At 40.6% G+C, this 14,518-nt stretch overlaps 1 protein-coding gene across 2 annotated transcripts in view; it reads right to left on the reverse strand.

The window, feature by feature from the left end:
• dntt (deoxynucleotidyltransferase, terminal) overlaps positions 1-14,452 on the reverse strand; it is a 134,037-nt gene extending 119,585 nt beyond the window's left edge. The window contains exons 1-3 of one of the 2 annotated variants that reach the window (XM_034121774.1): positions 14,171-14,452; positions 8,359-8,533; positions 2,982-3,086 (exon numbers count right to left, since the gene is read on the reverse strand). In XM_034121774.1, the coding sequence (XP_033977665.1) occupies positions 2,982-3,086; positions 8,359-8,533; positions 14,171-14,364 (474 nt within the window). In that variant the 5' untranslated portion in view covers positions 14,365-14,452. The remainder of the gene's footprint in view (positions 1-2,981; positions 3,087-8,358; positions 8,534-14,170) is intronic. The other variant, XM_034121783.1, reaches the window with a different exon arrangement.
• Between the last annotated feature and the right edge of the window lie 66 nt (positions 14,453-14,518).

Genomic DNA, 14,518 nt, shown 5'->3' on the forward strand with positions numbered 1-14,518 from the left:
AAAATGTCTACACGTTAACTTGTGAACCCTTTGCCCTTTACTAGTTAACTAGTGAGATACATTCACATTCAACTAGTGAACTAGTGAGGCTTAAAATGTTCACTAGTAGTACTAGTGGGTCGTAAATGCGCACTAGTCACACTAGTTGCACAGAATGCTAATGAGGAGGAGGGGAAATAATGCATCGAGGTCTCCTATTGGCCCTAAGCTATAGAGCGCCACCCAGCCCAAATAGTTTCTTTAAGAGCTTAAATACACTGTGTTTTAAAATACAGTCATATGACCATATTTACTTCCGTAAATATTAGTCTAAGGCACATATGGAGAGGTTGTTTATCTTCATAGAATCTATTGTTGTTGACTGATGCACCTCACGTCTTCAAGACGTTGCTAAAAACATTGCTAAGGCTCTCCCTCACAGAGCTGAACTGACCAATCAGAATCTGGGTCCCGTCTGCTTCATTTGCATATGGCTCACTAGTGAACGTGTAGGCCATATGAACTGCAACTAGTTAACTAGTGGATACATATTAAAGCTTACACGTTAACTAGTGAAGGCAAAATCTTCACTAGTTAACTACTTGCCGCCTCTTTTGGTCTTACAAGCTGACTAGTGAGGCTCAAAATGTCTACACGTTAACTAGTGAAGTCCAAAGTGTCCACTAGATACACTAGTACAATTGTTTTTACCTTACTAGTTAACTAGTTACACACACTTTATCTCACTAGTTAACTAGTGGAGCCTTAGAGGAGTCACTAGTAAACTAGTGACACAGATGTTTTTCTTACTAGTTAACTAGTGGAGGGCAATTGTTCTCACTAGTGAGGTTCTGTTATAAACATGTTAGACTTTGACCGTACATGTTACAAATGTTTCTTACATGTAAGGCCTTTCCTTCAACTAGTTTGGCTTTTTTTGCACTAGTGGGCAACTGTATGCAACTAGTTAGATATTGATTCAACATGTATGGCTTTGTCCTAAACTAGTGGATATTTTCAGCCCACTAGTTGTGGTTTTCTTCTCTCTAGTTGAACAAAATGACTTACTAGTTGACATGTATGTGCAACTAGTTTACTAGTGATGTGTCAAAAATTCACTAGTCAACATGTATGACTTTGAAACAATTCACTAGTTAACTAGTTGCACGTACATGTCAACTAGTAAGTCATTTTGTTGAACTAGAGAGAAGAAAACAACAACTAGTGGCCTGAACATATCCACTAGTTTAAGAAAAAGCCATACATGTTAAATCAATAGCTAACTAGTTGCATACAGTTGCTCACTAGTGCAAAAAAAGCCAAACTAGTAGAAGGAAAGGCGCATCTGTGCGTGTCTGCCGCTGTGGACAGCACATGATCGCAGACACGTGTGGGTGAACTGCGGGACACGTGTGTGTTTCTAATACGTACACTTACAATCACTGTCAGGTAAAAGTCCTTATGTCATAGCCGCTGCCTCACGGGCCCTCGGTAAGCTGTGCTTAATAGGTCTAGAAACTCATCAGCGGGTCTCCAGACTCCCACCCAAACACACACATGGTTTGCCAGACGCTTCTCAGGGATATTGCACACCGCAGAACTGTGATTTCTTATCCTGTGCCAAATGCGGCACCAACACAGTGCCTCCGAGAGGGATCACACAACTGGGAATTAATGATATGCAAATACTACATAACATATTACACCATATTTATAGCAAGCGATTTAACACACTTTAGAAAATATTGTAGATATTTTTATAATAATATAACAAAAGTATATAAAATAATTCAAATAATTCCCACCTTCCCCCCAAAAATATGAATTCAAACTGCTCTATAACTATAATCTAATTAGTTATATATGATTCTGAAATGGACCATTCTTAATAATTAGCATTTTGATGCTTAGAGTACGAGTTTGAATGCAGGACTTTTTCTTGTAAAAAGAGTGGTACAGTGATGAGGTATAATTCTAGGCCGACCTGGAAGTAAGTGTCACATTTTCATTGGATATCGATATATTGCAGAAAATAACATTTGTTCGATACAAGATACATATCGTGTCATAAAATAATCTCCAAATATTAACACCATTTTATAATTTTTTTAAGCATAAATGCAATAGCCAGAAATAACATGCTAATTTTAGGCTATGAACGTACTACATCATGAAGACTGCTGATCATCACTGCTAAGCTAAAGGCACCTAATGTTTGCTGTGATGATGTTAAGTAGTCTCATTTAGCCACTTCGCAACAGCTGTTTGTATCACACATGAAAGCTTTGGAAATACACGAGTGGAGTAAATACTGCCACATTTTATAATCTAGATCAAACGTGAAATCTATTCAGCTTGTAGTACCCAAAGACCTTAATTCAGGCTTCAAACCACAAACTTTCAAAAAAACGTTGACTTCGAGAAGAGGGAACCGGAAGTGGTAAAATGCTAGGTAATTTTGATGTTTTAAGACTCAAACTGGCACCACTCTACATTCCCTTGTGATAGTACAATATAAGTATTTCTTCCACCACTGTCTCAATGCAACATCCTTGCCCTTTTCTTTCGCTGTCATCAACACCTGAACCAATCAACTAGTTCATAATTCCCCCATTATTTGTCGGAACCTGAATCCCACCCTAACCCTCCCTGCTACACTGCCCACCAGATGGCAGAGGGACAGATTCATAATTTCTTGTAAGGAGCGTCACGTCTGTCGGCCATCTTGGCGCCTCAGGGCGTGTCCGTGCCGGCCCCGGTGCCAGGGATCGTGGGCCTGTCAGCTGTTGCATCTCTAAAACGCTAGAGCCGCAGATGCTGCTCATTTGCAGGTTAATGTATTTTGGGGGGAGTTGTGTCAGAGTGCTGCTGAGTGAAGCAAGCCAGCCATCCAATTAGAGCAGAACAGATTAGGAGGCTTTTTGCATGGGAAAGCAGTGTGACAGCTTAAGGTGGGCGACAAAGTGCTGTGTCCAGAATGACGTTAGAGAAGAGTTTCTTACTGTGAATTTCTTGTTATGGTTTTCCAGGGTTGTCCGTCTCTGGCAGGCGTACCGAGAAACGGTTGCCACAGGAGTGAGTGGAGAACCTTCTGTGGGCAGGGGGATCTGGTTAAAAAAAAGATCAGAGACTTATGAACCCAAACATAGAGCATGCATCGTCTCAATTTCTGAGCTTTTGCAAATTGTTGACGGGCTAAGCGTGAGGTTGTTCCTGACAAGTACAGAGTCAAGGGTTCAAATTGAATTACATATAAATGCAGCCATTAGATTTGGAGAAGTTATTTTTATGACTGTATGTCTCCAGGGCAACAGGCTAATGACTCTCATCTCACAGTCTGGTGGCATAAAAATCCATTACGCTACCTTACCCGTGGCATTACAAATCTGCTTGCCATCATCTAATTTGCCTCCTGTAAATTGCCTTTTCATTCTATGAAGAAATGGTTCCCCATTTGTAATACATGTGTCATAAGGATTACCAATGTAATATTAATATTCTCGCAAACAATTAGACATCACAAAAGGGAACATTGTGTCCATAAAATTGTCCATGGATTAGGTGGGAGAACGATACAGAGAATGGAGGAAGATGAGGAGGAGGAGGATGGAGTAATTGTCACCACACAGTGTTGACTGGGGCGTTCTGCAGAAGGAATAGGGGTGTCTCAAAAGGATAATGAAAAGAGCTGGTACATCTCTTGCTGCTGGGCTGAATCAGTGAGGGATTCAAAAAATGTTCATCATGTATTTTCTGCCAAGAGCTTTTCCTGTCCCCCTTAAAAAAAAATACCTGTGAATATATTTCACGACACAATTTTTTTGCCAATCAAAAGTATAAACTCTCTTCTCTTACTGTGCTTCTCCCAAATACAATAGGGTGTTCTCCATCACTTGTTCTACCTTTGCTGCAGTTTGTTCAATCCAATATGGAATTGTGGGATCCATGGAGACAAACGCCTCAGCATCAGCATGCAGAGGTTGGATTTCCTCATCTAGCCTCAGTTTTTATACAGGCTTGTCCTTCTGTGGATGCTAATGCTCTCACACTGATCTCACAGGCAGAGTATTCCCATCTGGCCTGCTCTCTAGAGTTTTGTTCACCTTTGCTGTATGGCTTGGATGTAACTAAACCAATGTCTGCTACGGCGACAGTAAGCATTGCAGGATCTCGCCAACTTCTGTGATCTTTCTTCAAACCGTGGAGACGCTCCTTCAAACCCGTAGAGAGGCTTTTTCAAAACAGAGACACTCCTTTAACCCTAGAGACACTGAATTGAACAGTAGATACAATCCTTCAAACCGTAGAGACACTCCTTTCAACCATAGAGACAAACTTCGAAACCACAGAGACATTTAAAACCATAGAGACGCTACTTCAAGCCATAGAGACGCTATTTCAAACCATAGAGACAAACCTCCAAACAGTAGAGACAATCATTTAAACCATAGAGACACTCCTTTTAACCGTATAGACACACCTTCACACCGTAGAGACAGTTCTTCACACCTTAGAAGAACTCCTTTAAACCGTAGAGATAACGTGGAGACACATAATCAAACGGGAGATACAAACCGTAGAGAAACTCCTTGAAACCTTAGAGACAAACCTTCAAACCGTAGAGGGAGAGAAGTGCACTCAGGTGGGTTAATGAAATCCTTTCAGGACGCTAAGCAGAGCAAAGGTTGGCGGTCTTTCTACAGTTTGATAGTTTGTTTAATGACTTAATCCATAGCGGTAAAAACGACTAAACGACCCAAAACATAATCTTGACTTGTCCTCCCCTTCCCTAGGGAACCACCTCGCCAGGAGTAAAGCATGGGGACCATGAGATGGAAGCCTAGTCAGTTGCCTCGTGTAGTGGATTTTAGCCAACACAACCCCAGCACTGGGAGCCACTGCAGACTGGTGAAGGGTAAGGTCTAACCGTCTAACCCCATTACACTGATATTTAGAAAGAAATACCTCATCTACTAATAAGTCATGCATGTATCTTGTAACTTAATATCGGGGAAATCAATCTGAAACACGTATGTAAAAAAAAACACAAAACCATAACAGCAGATATAATGTAATGTTATGTTAAAAAAATGAGCAAAAGAGGTTGTGAGGTGTTTTTCTGCATTAAGCTAATTTTACTCCACATCCAGAAATGTATTCAAGTACATTTATGAATCTTTAGGGGAGCCTACCAGGGTACCGCCAACCTTTGCTATTACATTCATAATTTCAGCCTGAGGGAGGGGGAGCTGCGCTGCGGAAGAGCAGGGTGCGAGTGAGAGGTGCCTGTCATCTTCCCTTTACAAGCTTCAAAAATGTATTTATTGTGTGATTTTGGAACTAAAAGTTTCATATTCTGAAAGCCAAGACTTTGTTTATTTAAAATCAAACAAAAACACCCGAACCCCGAAAAACTATTTTTTTACGCAAATCCATTAATTAATTATATGTTTTAAATTTAATAACACCAATGTGTGAGACTGGCGCCTGGGGGGCGGGGCTGGACCCGTTCGAGTCCAGTTTTGGATAGTCTGCCATGGTTTCATTCCATTTCATAGAGCTGTTTGACGCTCGGCGTAACCTTGGCACACTGCCACTCCAACATCCAATCACAGAGCTTGAAGATTAATCACAGGGTTTGTCAAGCAAAGGGACTATAGTCCCAAACGATAGCTCAGAATTATGGGTAGTGTAGTGTCTTCGGCCATCCTAAACTCCGAAAAAACTATTTGTTTCTCCGAATCGAAGGGGAAAAACACAAAAGCATTTTACACAATTCAAACCAATCAATGTTGTGTAATTAACAAGGATAAACTGATGTTTTTAGTTGATGAGTACTGCAGATTACTATGCAAGCTTCGAGACCGGAAATACAGTTTTCACCCCAAGCTGTTGCCTGGCAACGCAATTCTGTTGATAGTTATTTCATATCGCATTAACACCATATCCCAACGTGCATTGCGGCTAAAACATCCAATCACCGAGCTTCAACCATAGCTGAGGATCTTGGGTAATCAGTTCAGTGGGTGTGTATCGCCTACGTCTGTTTCCGTTGACTTTATTTTGAAATTCAGTTCCTGACGGACGGCAAAAAAGCCAGAGATTATAGAACTAAACAAATAAATAAAAACAAGGATAATTGTGTGTTATTGTTGAGTAAATAACAGTGTGTTATTTAGAAAATAATAACAAATTAGAAGGAAAAAAAGATTTTAAAAATACAGATTTCAGTATTCTGAGGCTCTGAGCCCCATTTATTTTCCTCACAGACGGCAAAACAAGTCCGACATTATACGATTTAAAATAAAATCAATAATCATGGCTTGATATTGAGTAAGAAAATGTGTTTATGAACCACACAGCTTCCGGTCTTTGTAAGAAATTAAAATCAATGTTGATATGGCGTAATTTAAATTAAATACAGGGTTTTAATTTAAAGCAGTTTTATTCTGAAAAACCGGAAGAAAATTCTTCATTTCCGGTTAGCATTAGCATGTGGCTAACGTTTTGAAACCGTGAATTGAAGGTGAAATGACATGTGATGTTGTACCCTAAACACACTGGGTTTAACACTAATTTATTGACGCTGAAATAAAGTTTATATGGGAATGTTTAAATAACCACAGACAGCAGAAAACGGCAGGATTTGCATTGGACCCGCCCCCGTCGACGCTGGCCAATCGAAGAAGACTACAGTTGATAACCTGTGATGGACAGGAAGAATCGACCTCTTTCCAGACCTCGGCTGACCCAACGCACACGCGACAGGCAACAGCTGAATGGGGAGAGCGCCTCCCCTTGCAATTTCATTGTATATCACTGCATCATTTGTGTAATTAAATGCTGTTAACTTTTATAAGCTTCCCTTGACTCTTTTCAGTTTATCCTGCTCTCAGGGCTAAAGAAATCCTATATCTTCCAAGACCCGACCGGACAAAAAGACGTGGTGCCGGCACGAAACATACTACCAATAGAAATACATTGCTTTTAAAATCGTTCTGTGCGACACGAAAAAAAGGGGAAAATCGTGTTGGTGAACACGAATCAATAGATTAAATGTCGTGACTATAACACGAAATGCCGTAAGACTGGGTTGGGATACCACAGTGACTCTCAAGTCAAAGTATATAAGACAAGACAGGTTGGGGCAAAACTTCTTATCCTGCTCATTTAGTAGTTTTCTCTGCAATACAATACATAAACGTCTTTGACATAACTTTAAAATGTTGATAATGTTTATTTGTAATGGTTGTGTAAACCTAAATTCTGGCCATATCACACAAATTGTATCTCTGACACATGTTCATAAGCCAGATGCAGACCTAAATTTCCCTGCAATCATTTCCATTTCCATTCCTTTTCAAGCCGTGTATTTCAACATCCTACCACCTCTTCATTTTAACAACCTTTTAGCAAGCCAGTAGGTAATGGAAAATGATACATTTCAATGGGTTTAATACTTAAAATTCCTCCCTGACTTGCCGGTGTGGAATATTTATGATAGTAAAACACATTGCATTTCCAGACTATCAAGAAGAGCCGCAGGCAAATATGTGTTCCGTTTGGGGAATATTTTATCTCTAAATGGTAGCTCCTTAAATGGATTTATGACTCTTAAAAACAATCTACTGGAAGCATTGCGCACATAAATGCCATGGCGCTTTACCTCGTTGGCTCCGTAGAGGAAGTGCATCACAAAACAAGAAGAGAAGTGGGCCCGTGGTTACCTGGGGAGATGGGTCAATAAACGCCAGCACGGCATCATTAGCCCTGTCACTTAATGATGGAGCCGACTGCATGTGGCCATGTGGAAACATAGGCAACAAGAAAAAAGGCTTTTTTTGGGATGTTTCACAAATGTCATCAGGCATTTAGAAGAAAGCCTAGATGGGGCTTGGCACACTTCAGGAGTTGAGTGTTTTTCTCTTCTCCACTTGGGGAGCATCAGGAGACAACATATTTCTTTATTTTGTATCCATATGCTTCCGAGCCCTCATATTGCCATCCATAAGGGGATATATGTGACGTCCAGCTGGCAGGTCTATTTGACTCTCCCACGCGATATGGGGGATTTTGTTTCTATCAGCGAGGTGAGTTGTGGTTGAATGAGCAGAGGGAAGTTAGGTGTGTCCTTTTAATAGCTCCCTGTCAGGGGGGGTACACATTACATATTTGCTTTTGGAGAGGAAGAATCTCACAAGAGGAAATACCTTGACAAGCATGAAAGAGTATTCTATTATCGTGTTCCCTCAAATGCTTCATGGGCATGCCTATTTAATTATTTTGTACTAACATGAAAAGCTTTCTGTTTTGTTCCTACAGGTAGTGCCATCTAGTGCTTACCCTTTCTATCTGGATAGTTATGTGACGCACACGAACCTGAATGAGGTGCTTGGTCTCCACAGCAACAGGTCTCCCCTCTCTCATGCTGTCGGTGAACCAGCTGATGTCCAACACATTCACCCTGGGTAGATTCTTAGGGGCACACTCCTTTAGCCACTTCCACAGGGATGAGGCTCGGCTGTCCTCTGACACCACATGAGTGACCTCATCACTGGAGAGACAGGAGAAAATAAGATGTCAGAATGCTGAGTTGTTACTTTATGGTTTTATTCAACTCTGTCAAAGGTCACAGAGAGTGGTGGGGTTAGGTTACCTTTCTAAAATCAATTACATGTAAAGAAACCACGTAAAATTCATAACAGTTTCCCACTACAGACACCATTTCCATCACCAGGACCCGTGGTTTAAAATCACGTGTGTTTTTGTGTATTTAGGTGACATGGGCATCACTTTGTTTTGAAAAGTGGTTGGGAGACAATTTCAGATAATACACTAGGTACGTAGGCCTACTATCTTTAGGAAACACCTGTACACACAGGATTTACAAAGTAAAGTGTTCTCATAATGTATTACTAGGCAGCAAATAACCTGTTCCTTTTGAGTGTGCTAACGTTAGCTAATGTCGTTAGTTTGCTAAGGTTCTAAATACAAAATCTAAATTACTTGTACTAGCCTTATGAGCTTGGTGCTACCTTTTTGAAATACTTGCACAAAGCAATCTACATTTAAAGGCCCTGCTAGTCTTTTCTGAGTGATGTTTGGTGCTGGGTATAAAGTGTACAATAAGCTTATTAGAGCTTTGCAATAAAAACAGCTGCCTGCCGCAGCTGAAAACACAACACAACAAATACGTTTTGCGAATAATGCTAATAATAAGACGACAAAATCCATGTTTTGGTAAGGACTCCCAGGATACTTTATATTGTTTGATTGAAAGATTTAATTCACTGCTCGATTGAACAAAAATAACTTTCCTTCGTCTCAGCAGCTTTGAGAGTCCAGAGGTTCAAGGGAGGCTTTTGAAATGCAGCTTGGATCTCAGTATTCTGCTCTTCCTCGTGCTGTTTGGGGATCAACACTGGGTGAACAACAATCAGCACAGAGCCTCAGTGCCTCCCTCCACTGTTTGATAGCCCTAACTCATTCAACCGGTGCCTCCACCAGCACCGCAGAGACTTTCTCAACAGACTTGTTATCACCGCCTCCTCCCCTCTGCGTCCTGCCACGGAGTCTAACTAACATAACCAATCAGGGCGCCCAGCCGTGCATAATTACCCTCTGCATGCTCCTCCTCTTCCCCTCTCCTGCCGGTGGTAAATCAGTGGAAAGACTCTTTAATGGATGTCCCAGCAGAGCTCAGGCTAAGGCTTAATTGGCCAAATCACTGGCGAAACTAATCTTCTATATGCTCGGCACACCGTTCCAGCCCCTGATGGGCCATGTTTTCAAAAAAAGTCAATCCCAGCACAAGGAAATGGACAAAAAGCCTCCAAAAAAGATACATTTGAGGTATCTAAGGGGCACAGCTATAATCTCTGAAAGCTTAAATACATTTGCCTGAATCTGGATTCTTATCATGACTCACATGATAAGAATCCAGATTCAGCCGCACAGAATGTGAAATGGCAGATTGACATGCAAATGAGCAAGAATGTGAGCCCAGCAGCAGATTGTTCTTCCCAAAATCAGTGGGACCCTGAGCCCGGACACAAGGACAGGCTAAAGTCAATGGGCTTTCATAGAGAACTCTCTCGAGTCGTCTCATGTCAGCAGATACGCTCCTCTTCCTTTGCATCATGATGTGCCTGTTGGCATGTCCATAAAGGATTTTTACACCATGGTAAGGTTGTATCGGTTTGTTGGGACTTGACAGCAGCTCCCATGAGATATCTTTACTCATAAACACAATCACACAATCATTTTAGGTAGTCAATTAATTATAATAAATACATAACAACTTAATATGGCAAGACAAACCTTTTTCCTGGGAGTTGCCATTATTTAGCACACTCTTTAAATAGAAATGAGAGGCCTCCCTTTGTCCACGTATAACTGTCCAAGGACCAGGGACCCATTGTCTCCAAATAGTAATAATGTAAATATGCTACTGTGACCATTGGGTGCATTTGTATATCCAATCTGACACTAAAATGAAAGCGTTGTTGATCTAACAAACAGTGCGTTCCATTTTTTATATAAGTTAATGAAAGGGTACGTTTAAATACGTACATGAAAGAAGAAATGTGCTATTACTATGTCAAATACAAAATGTATGGCCTCTTGCTTGTCAGTGAGGATGTCAGATTGTCACGATTTTAGTTTTGTCTGTCTTGTCATGGTTTTATTTTGGAATTCTGTTCTCCCTGTGTCTGGTCTTCCTTCCTGTGTTTGCCCTCCTGTGTCTGATTGTCTAATTGTGTTCACCTGTTGCCCTTGTGTTTCTACCTCCCCTGCCCAGCTGTGTCTTGTCCTGTGATTACCCTTCTGTGTATTTAGTCTTGACTTCCCCTGTGCTCCATGTCCGTTCGTTGTCTTTTCTCACCCTCCATGTTTGTCACGTTTCAGGTTGGTTTTTGTCCTCATGCTACGTGTTTTGGATTTATGATTTTGTCTTTATTGCCAGGTCAACAGCTTTGATTAATAAAGCTTGCTTTTGTTTTGAAACCCGCTTCCTTTTTTAACTGCAATTGAGTCCTGATATTCCCGAATCCTGACACAGATGGAAAATTACGACAAAGCTTACGTTAGAGACGTCAAAGCAATGTAAGCTAGTTAGCTAGCTAAACATTTTATGAAATATTATGGCTAAAAAGTAAAAAAGCAAAACTTGCCCCTCTTTTATGCCCTGAGCACGCTCTGATGCTCCGAGTGAGCTACTCTGAATATCTGAACGCTCCGGGTTTACGAACAATCCAGTTAGCTGAAGGCAACACAAGTCCATTGATATGTTTAGGGAAAGATTATTGTTTGGGTTAAAATAATTGTCACTTAAAATAATTCACAGCGTGTCACACGAGACATGAGCTTTGCTGACTTTTTACCACAAAACCAGATTTACAACTTATCTCCCGACATGATTACTACTTGCCACTAGAGGTCTGCGTCGTCTTTTATTAGTATTGGTGATCAATACTAGATGATAAAGGCAACTTACCTGTAGGTGTAACAGACCTCCTCCAACTCATATATTTGAGGCTGATAATCATGAATAAAGCTATGCAAAGAGCTGATAACAGCTGAAGCAGCTGAATCCGCCCTTTAGCGTTAACCCCAAGTGCAATTGCTGGGACATGATCTGACAATCTTCCTACTGCTAACACGGGTGTTAGAACACGCCTGTCGAGTATCCAACTTAAAACAAACTAAACTAACTTCACAATCTGTTCTGAAAGAGCAATCAGTGCAGCTCATCAATCAGCCACGGCAACATGTCGATATTGAATCCGTGTTCATGTGCATCACACTTGAAATTCAGCCAAGGGGGGGGGGGGTGTGTGTGTGTGTGTGTGTGTGTGTGTGTGTGTGTGTGTGTGTGTGTGTGTGTGTGTGTGTGTGTGTGTGTGTGTGTGTGTGTGTGTGTGTGTGTGTGTGTGTGTGTGTGTGTGTGTGTGTGTGTGTGTGTGTGTACAGATCAATGCACACAGTGTATCTGACCATATGCTCAAGGCACTGTGCCTATAACTTGTCTAGACTAGACTAGATACAGGAGGTGTTGCTAACTGCAGCTGATATCAGTTTTGTCGGCTTGCAGAATAAATGTCAGTTTGAGGCAGGCACGCTCTACTTCCTGTCGTTGGTTTCAAACAATTGCATCAAGCCAAGTGTAACCGTAGGAGCGCTCAAGCTGTGTTTCTGGGAATGTTGCCATGGCCAAGCTGGAGCACGGCTGGCAGGCCCACTTACACACACATATGAACACTTACACCCATGTTCATGAGTGCATTTTATTGACCTTAACCACATGCTAACTTCCTAACCTTTCTTATATATTAAGGTATGATAGAAGAACGGCCTTTCCTGTGAATTTCTTCAAAATCAAATTGCGTTTCCCGGTGATTCCAAGATTTAATAACAAAAAAAGAAGCTAGTAGTTTTTTCTCTTCTTCAAGCTAGACATACATTATCCGTCTTTTGGAAACACCCAGAGAACCCCTCGTTCAGTCACTGGTAAAAAAAAAACCTCTCTCATGTTCTGGCCTTAGAGAATTTTTTTGGAAAGACACTAGATATGACCTTTATTATTAGCAATGTATTAATGTATAAGATATATATCAAGATATGATTGGATTTTAGCTTCTTGTCTACCAACTTTATAACTTACTGTTCAAACCTTTCGACAATTTCACATGTCCATTGACATCTTTTTGAATCATTTATGTTGTTTTGAGTTCTCTCTTTTGAATTATCGTTTACTGTCAACATCTGTATATGTATATTTTGGTATGTTATTAATGTATGTATTTCTTTTTGTGCTTGGTTGTATTGATTTATTTTCTCTAAAAGAGGAGAGACTGCATCAACAGTATCACTAGCCCCAAAGAAACCTGACACCGAACCATTTGGGGACTAGCACCTTGGGATTGCTGCTAGCAATGAAAGGTGCTTTATAAATTGAATTTATTATTATTATTAGAACTTCTGCTGGGTTCACAGTTTGGGATTTAAAAGATGCTTCCAATCAGGGATGGATTACATTGAAGAAGCCATGCTGCTTCCATAATTACTGCACAATACTGTAGGTGATTCATCATAGCATTCTTATTATAGACACAACATTTGGTCTACCTAGGTTGTAAATGTATTATCTCTTCGATTGACACACGGCATCTATTGCACGTCTGTCCGTCCTGGGAGAGGGATCCCTCCTCTGTTGCTCTCCCTGAGGTTTCTCCCATGTTCCCCTTTAAACTGTGGGTTTTTCCTTTTTTGGAAGTGTTTCCTTGTACGATGTGAGGGTCTAAGGACAGAGGGTGTCGTATTGTCATACTGATATTCTGTACAAACTGTGAAGTCCACTGAGAGAAATGTAACATTTGTGATATTGGGCTATATAAATAAACATTGATTGATTGATTGATAGCAGGCAACAAGCTCACAAAACACCTCTCCTTAAGTGTGACTTCACAAGAAACTCCTGCCCAACTCATTAAAAAAGTTTGTGTGTGCTCTGTTACCTTTCCTCCAATGTTTTTTGTTTTTTAAACAAGCTGTAGCTGGGTGGGTTCACCAATTTCTTCCCCTTCTTAAACGTATTTATGTAGGAGCTGTGAGTTATGGCTCAGGGGGAAATCCACTAAGGTGTAGCCGAGACAGGATGGATGCCCTAGCCCTTCCTAATGAAGTATTCATGAGACAATAGTGGCTCTCTAATTAGCTAATTGGACCTAAAGTTCAGAAAAAAAGGAGCATGTTTTCAGGAAAATGCCACAAAGTCACACAGAGTATCTCCCTGCTGAATTTATTTTTATAACACTGACAAGACCTTTTTTTTCAGAGGAACAGGCTGTCTTTCCTGTAAACATAAATTCCATTCATTATTAAGATATTACGCTGCTTCTACAAACTATAAACACATGTTTATTTATGAATAAATAATAATAGTTTTCCTCATTGCATTTATTGACCATTTTCAAACAGTCCTTTGAGTAGTATTTTGACCTTCTTTTTCCCTAGAGTTACAATAAAGGCCTTGAAAGCAAAACACAAGTTTAAACCATTCTGGCTGGTAGCTGAACACGAAACAGAAAAAAAGACTCCTGCATCCCTCTTAGCTCCACATTGACATGTTCACTTCACATTTAGAAAAGCTTTTAGGCCCCGAGCTCAATCAAAAACAAGTTTTTCTAACCTTAGATTGTCGTCCACAATAAAGCCCTTAGATCTGGCCAGCTGGGTCAGAAAGTTTCTCCTGCTGCGTCCCATTTTTCTCTCCACCAGGTACAGTCTGACATCTTTAAACTTCACCACATCATGTCTGGGAACAGCGGCTTCCACTGGTCTTGATCTTTTCCTAGCAAAAGGCACAATAGGAGTGTGGAACATCTCTTCTGGGGTGAGCTATCTAAAGTATTTCAGCACCTCTAGGAATCTGTTATTTTTGAGCTTGTATTGTTGTTGTTCCCAACTTGCATCCAGGTACACACTTTGGTAATGCCACAGTTGTTTATTTCACACCAGTGTATCTTCCTTTTGTATT

This window comes from Trematomus bernacchii, unplaced genomic scaffold (assembly GCF_902827165.1).
Source record: "Trematomus bernacchii unplaced genomic scaffold, fTreBer1.1, whole genome shotgun sequence".
In the NCBI taxonomy this organism is placed as follows: domain Eukaryota; kingdom Metazoa; phylum Chordata; class Actinopteri; order Perciformes; family Nototheniidae; genus Trematomus; species Trematomus bernacchii.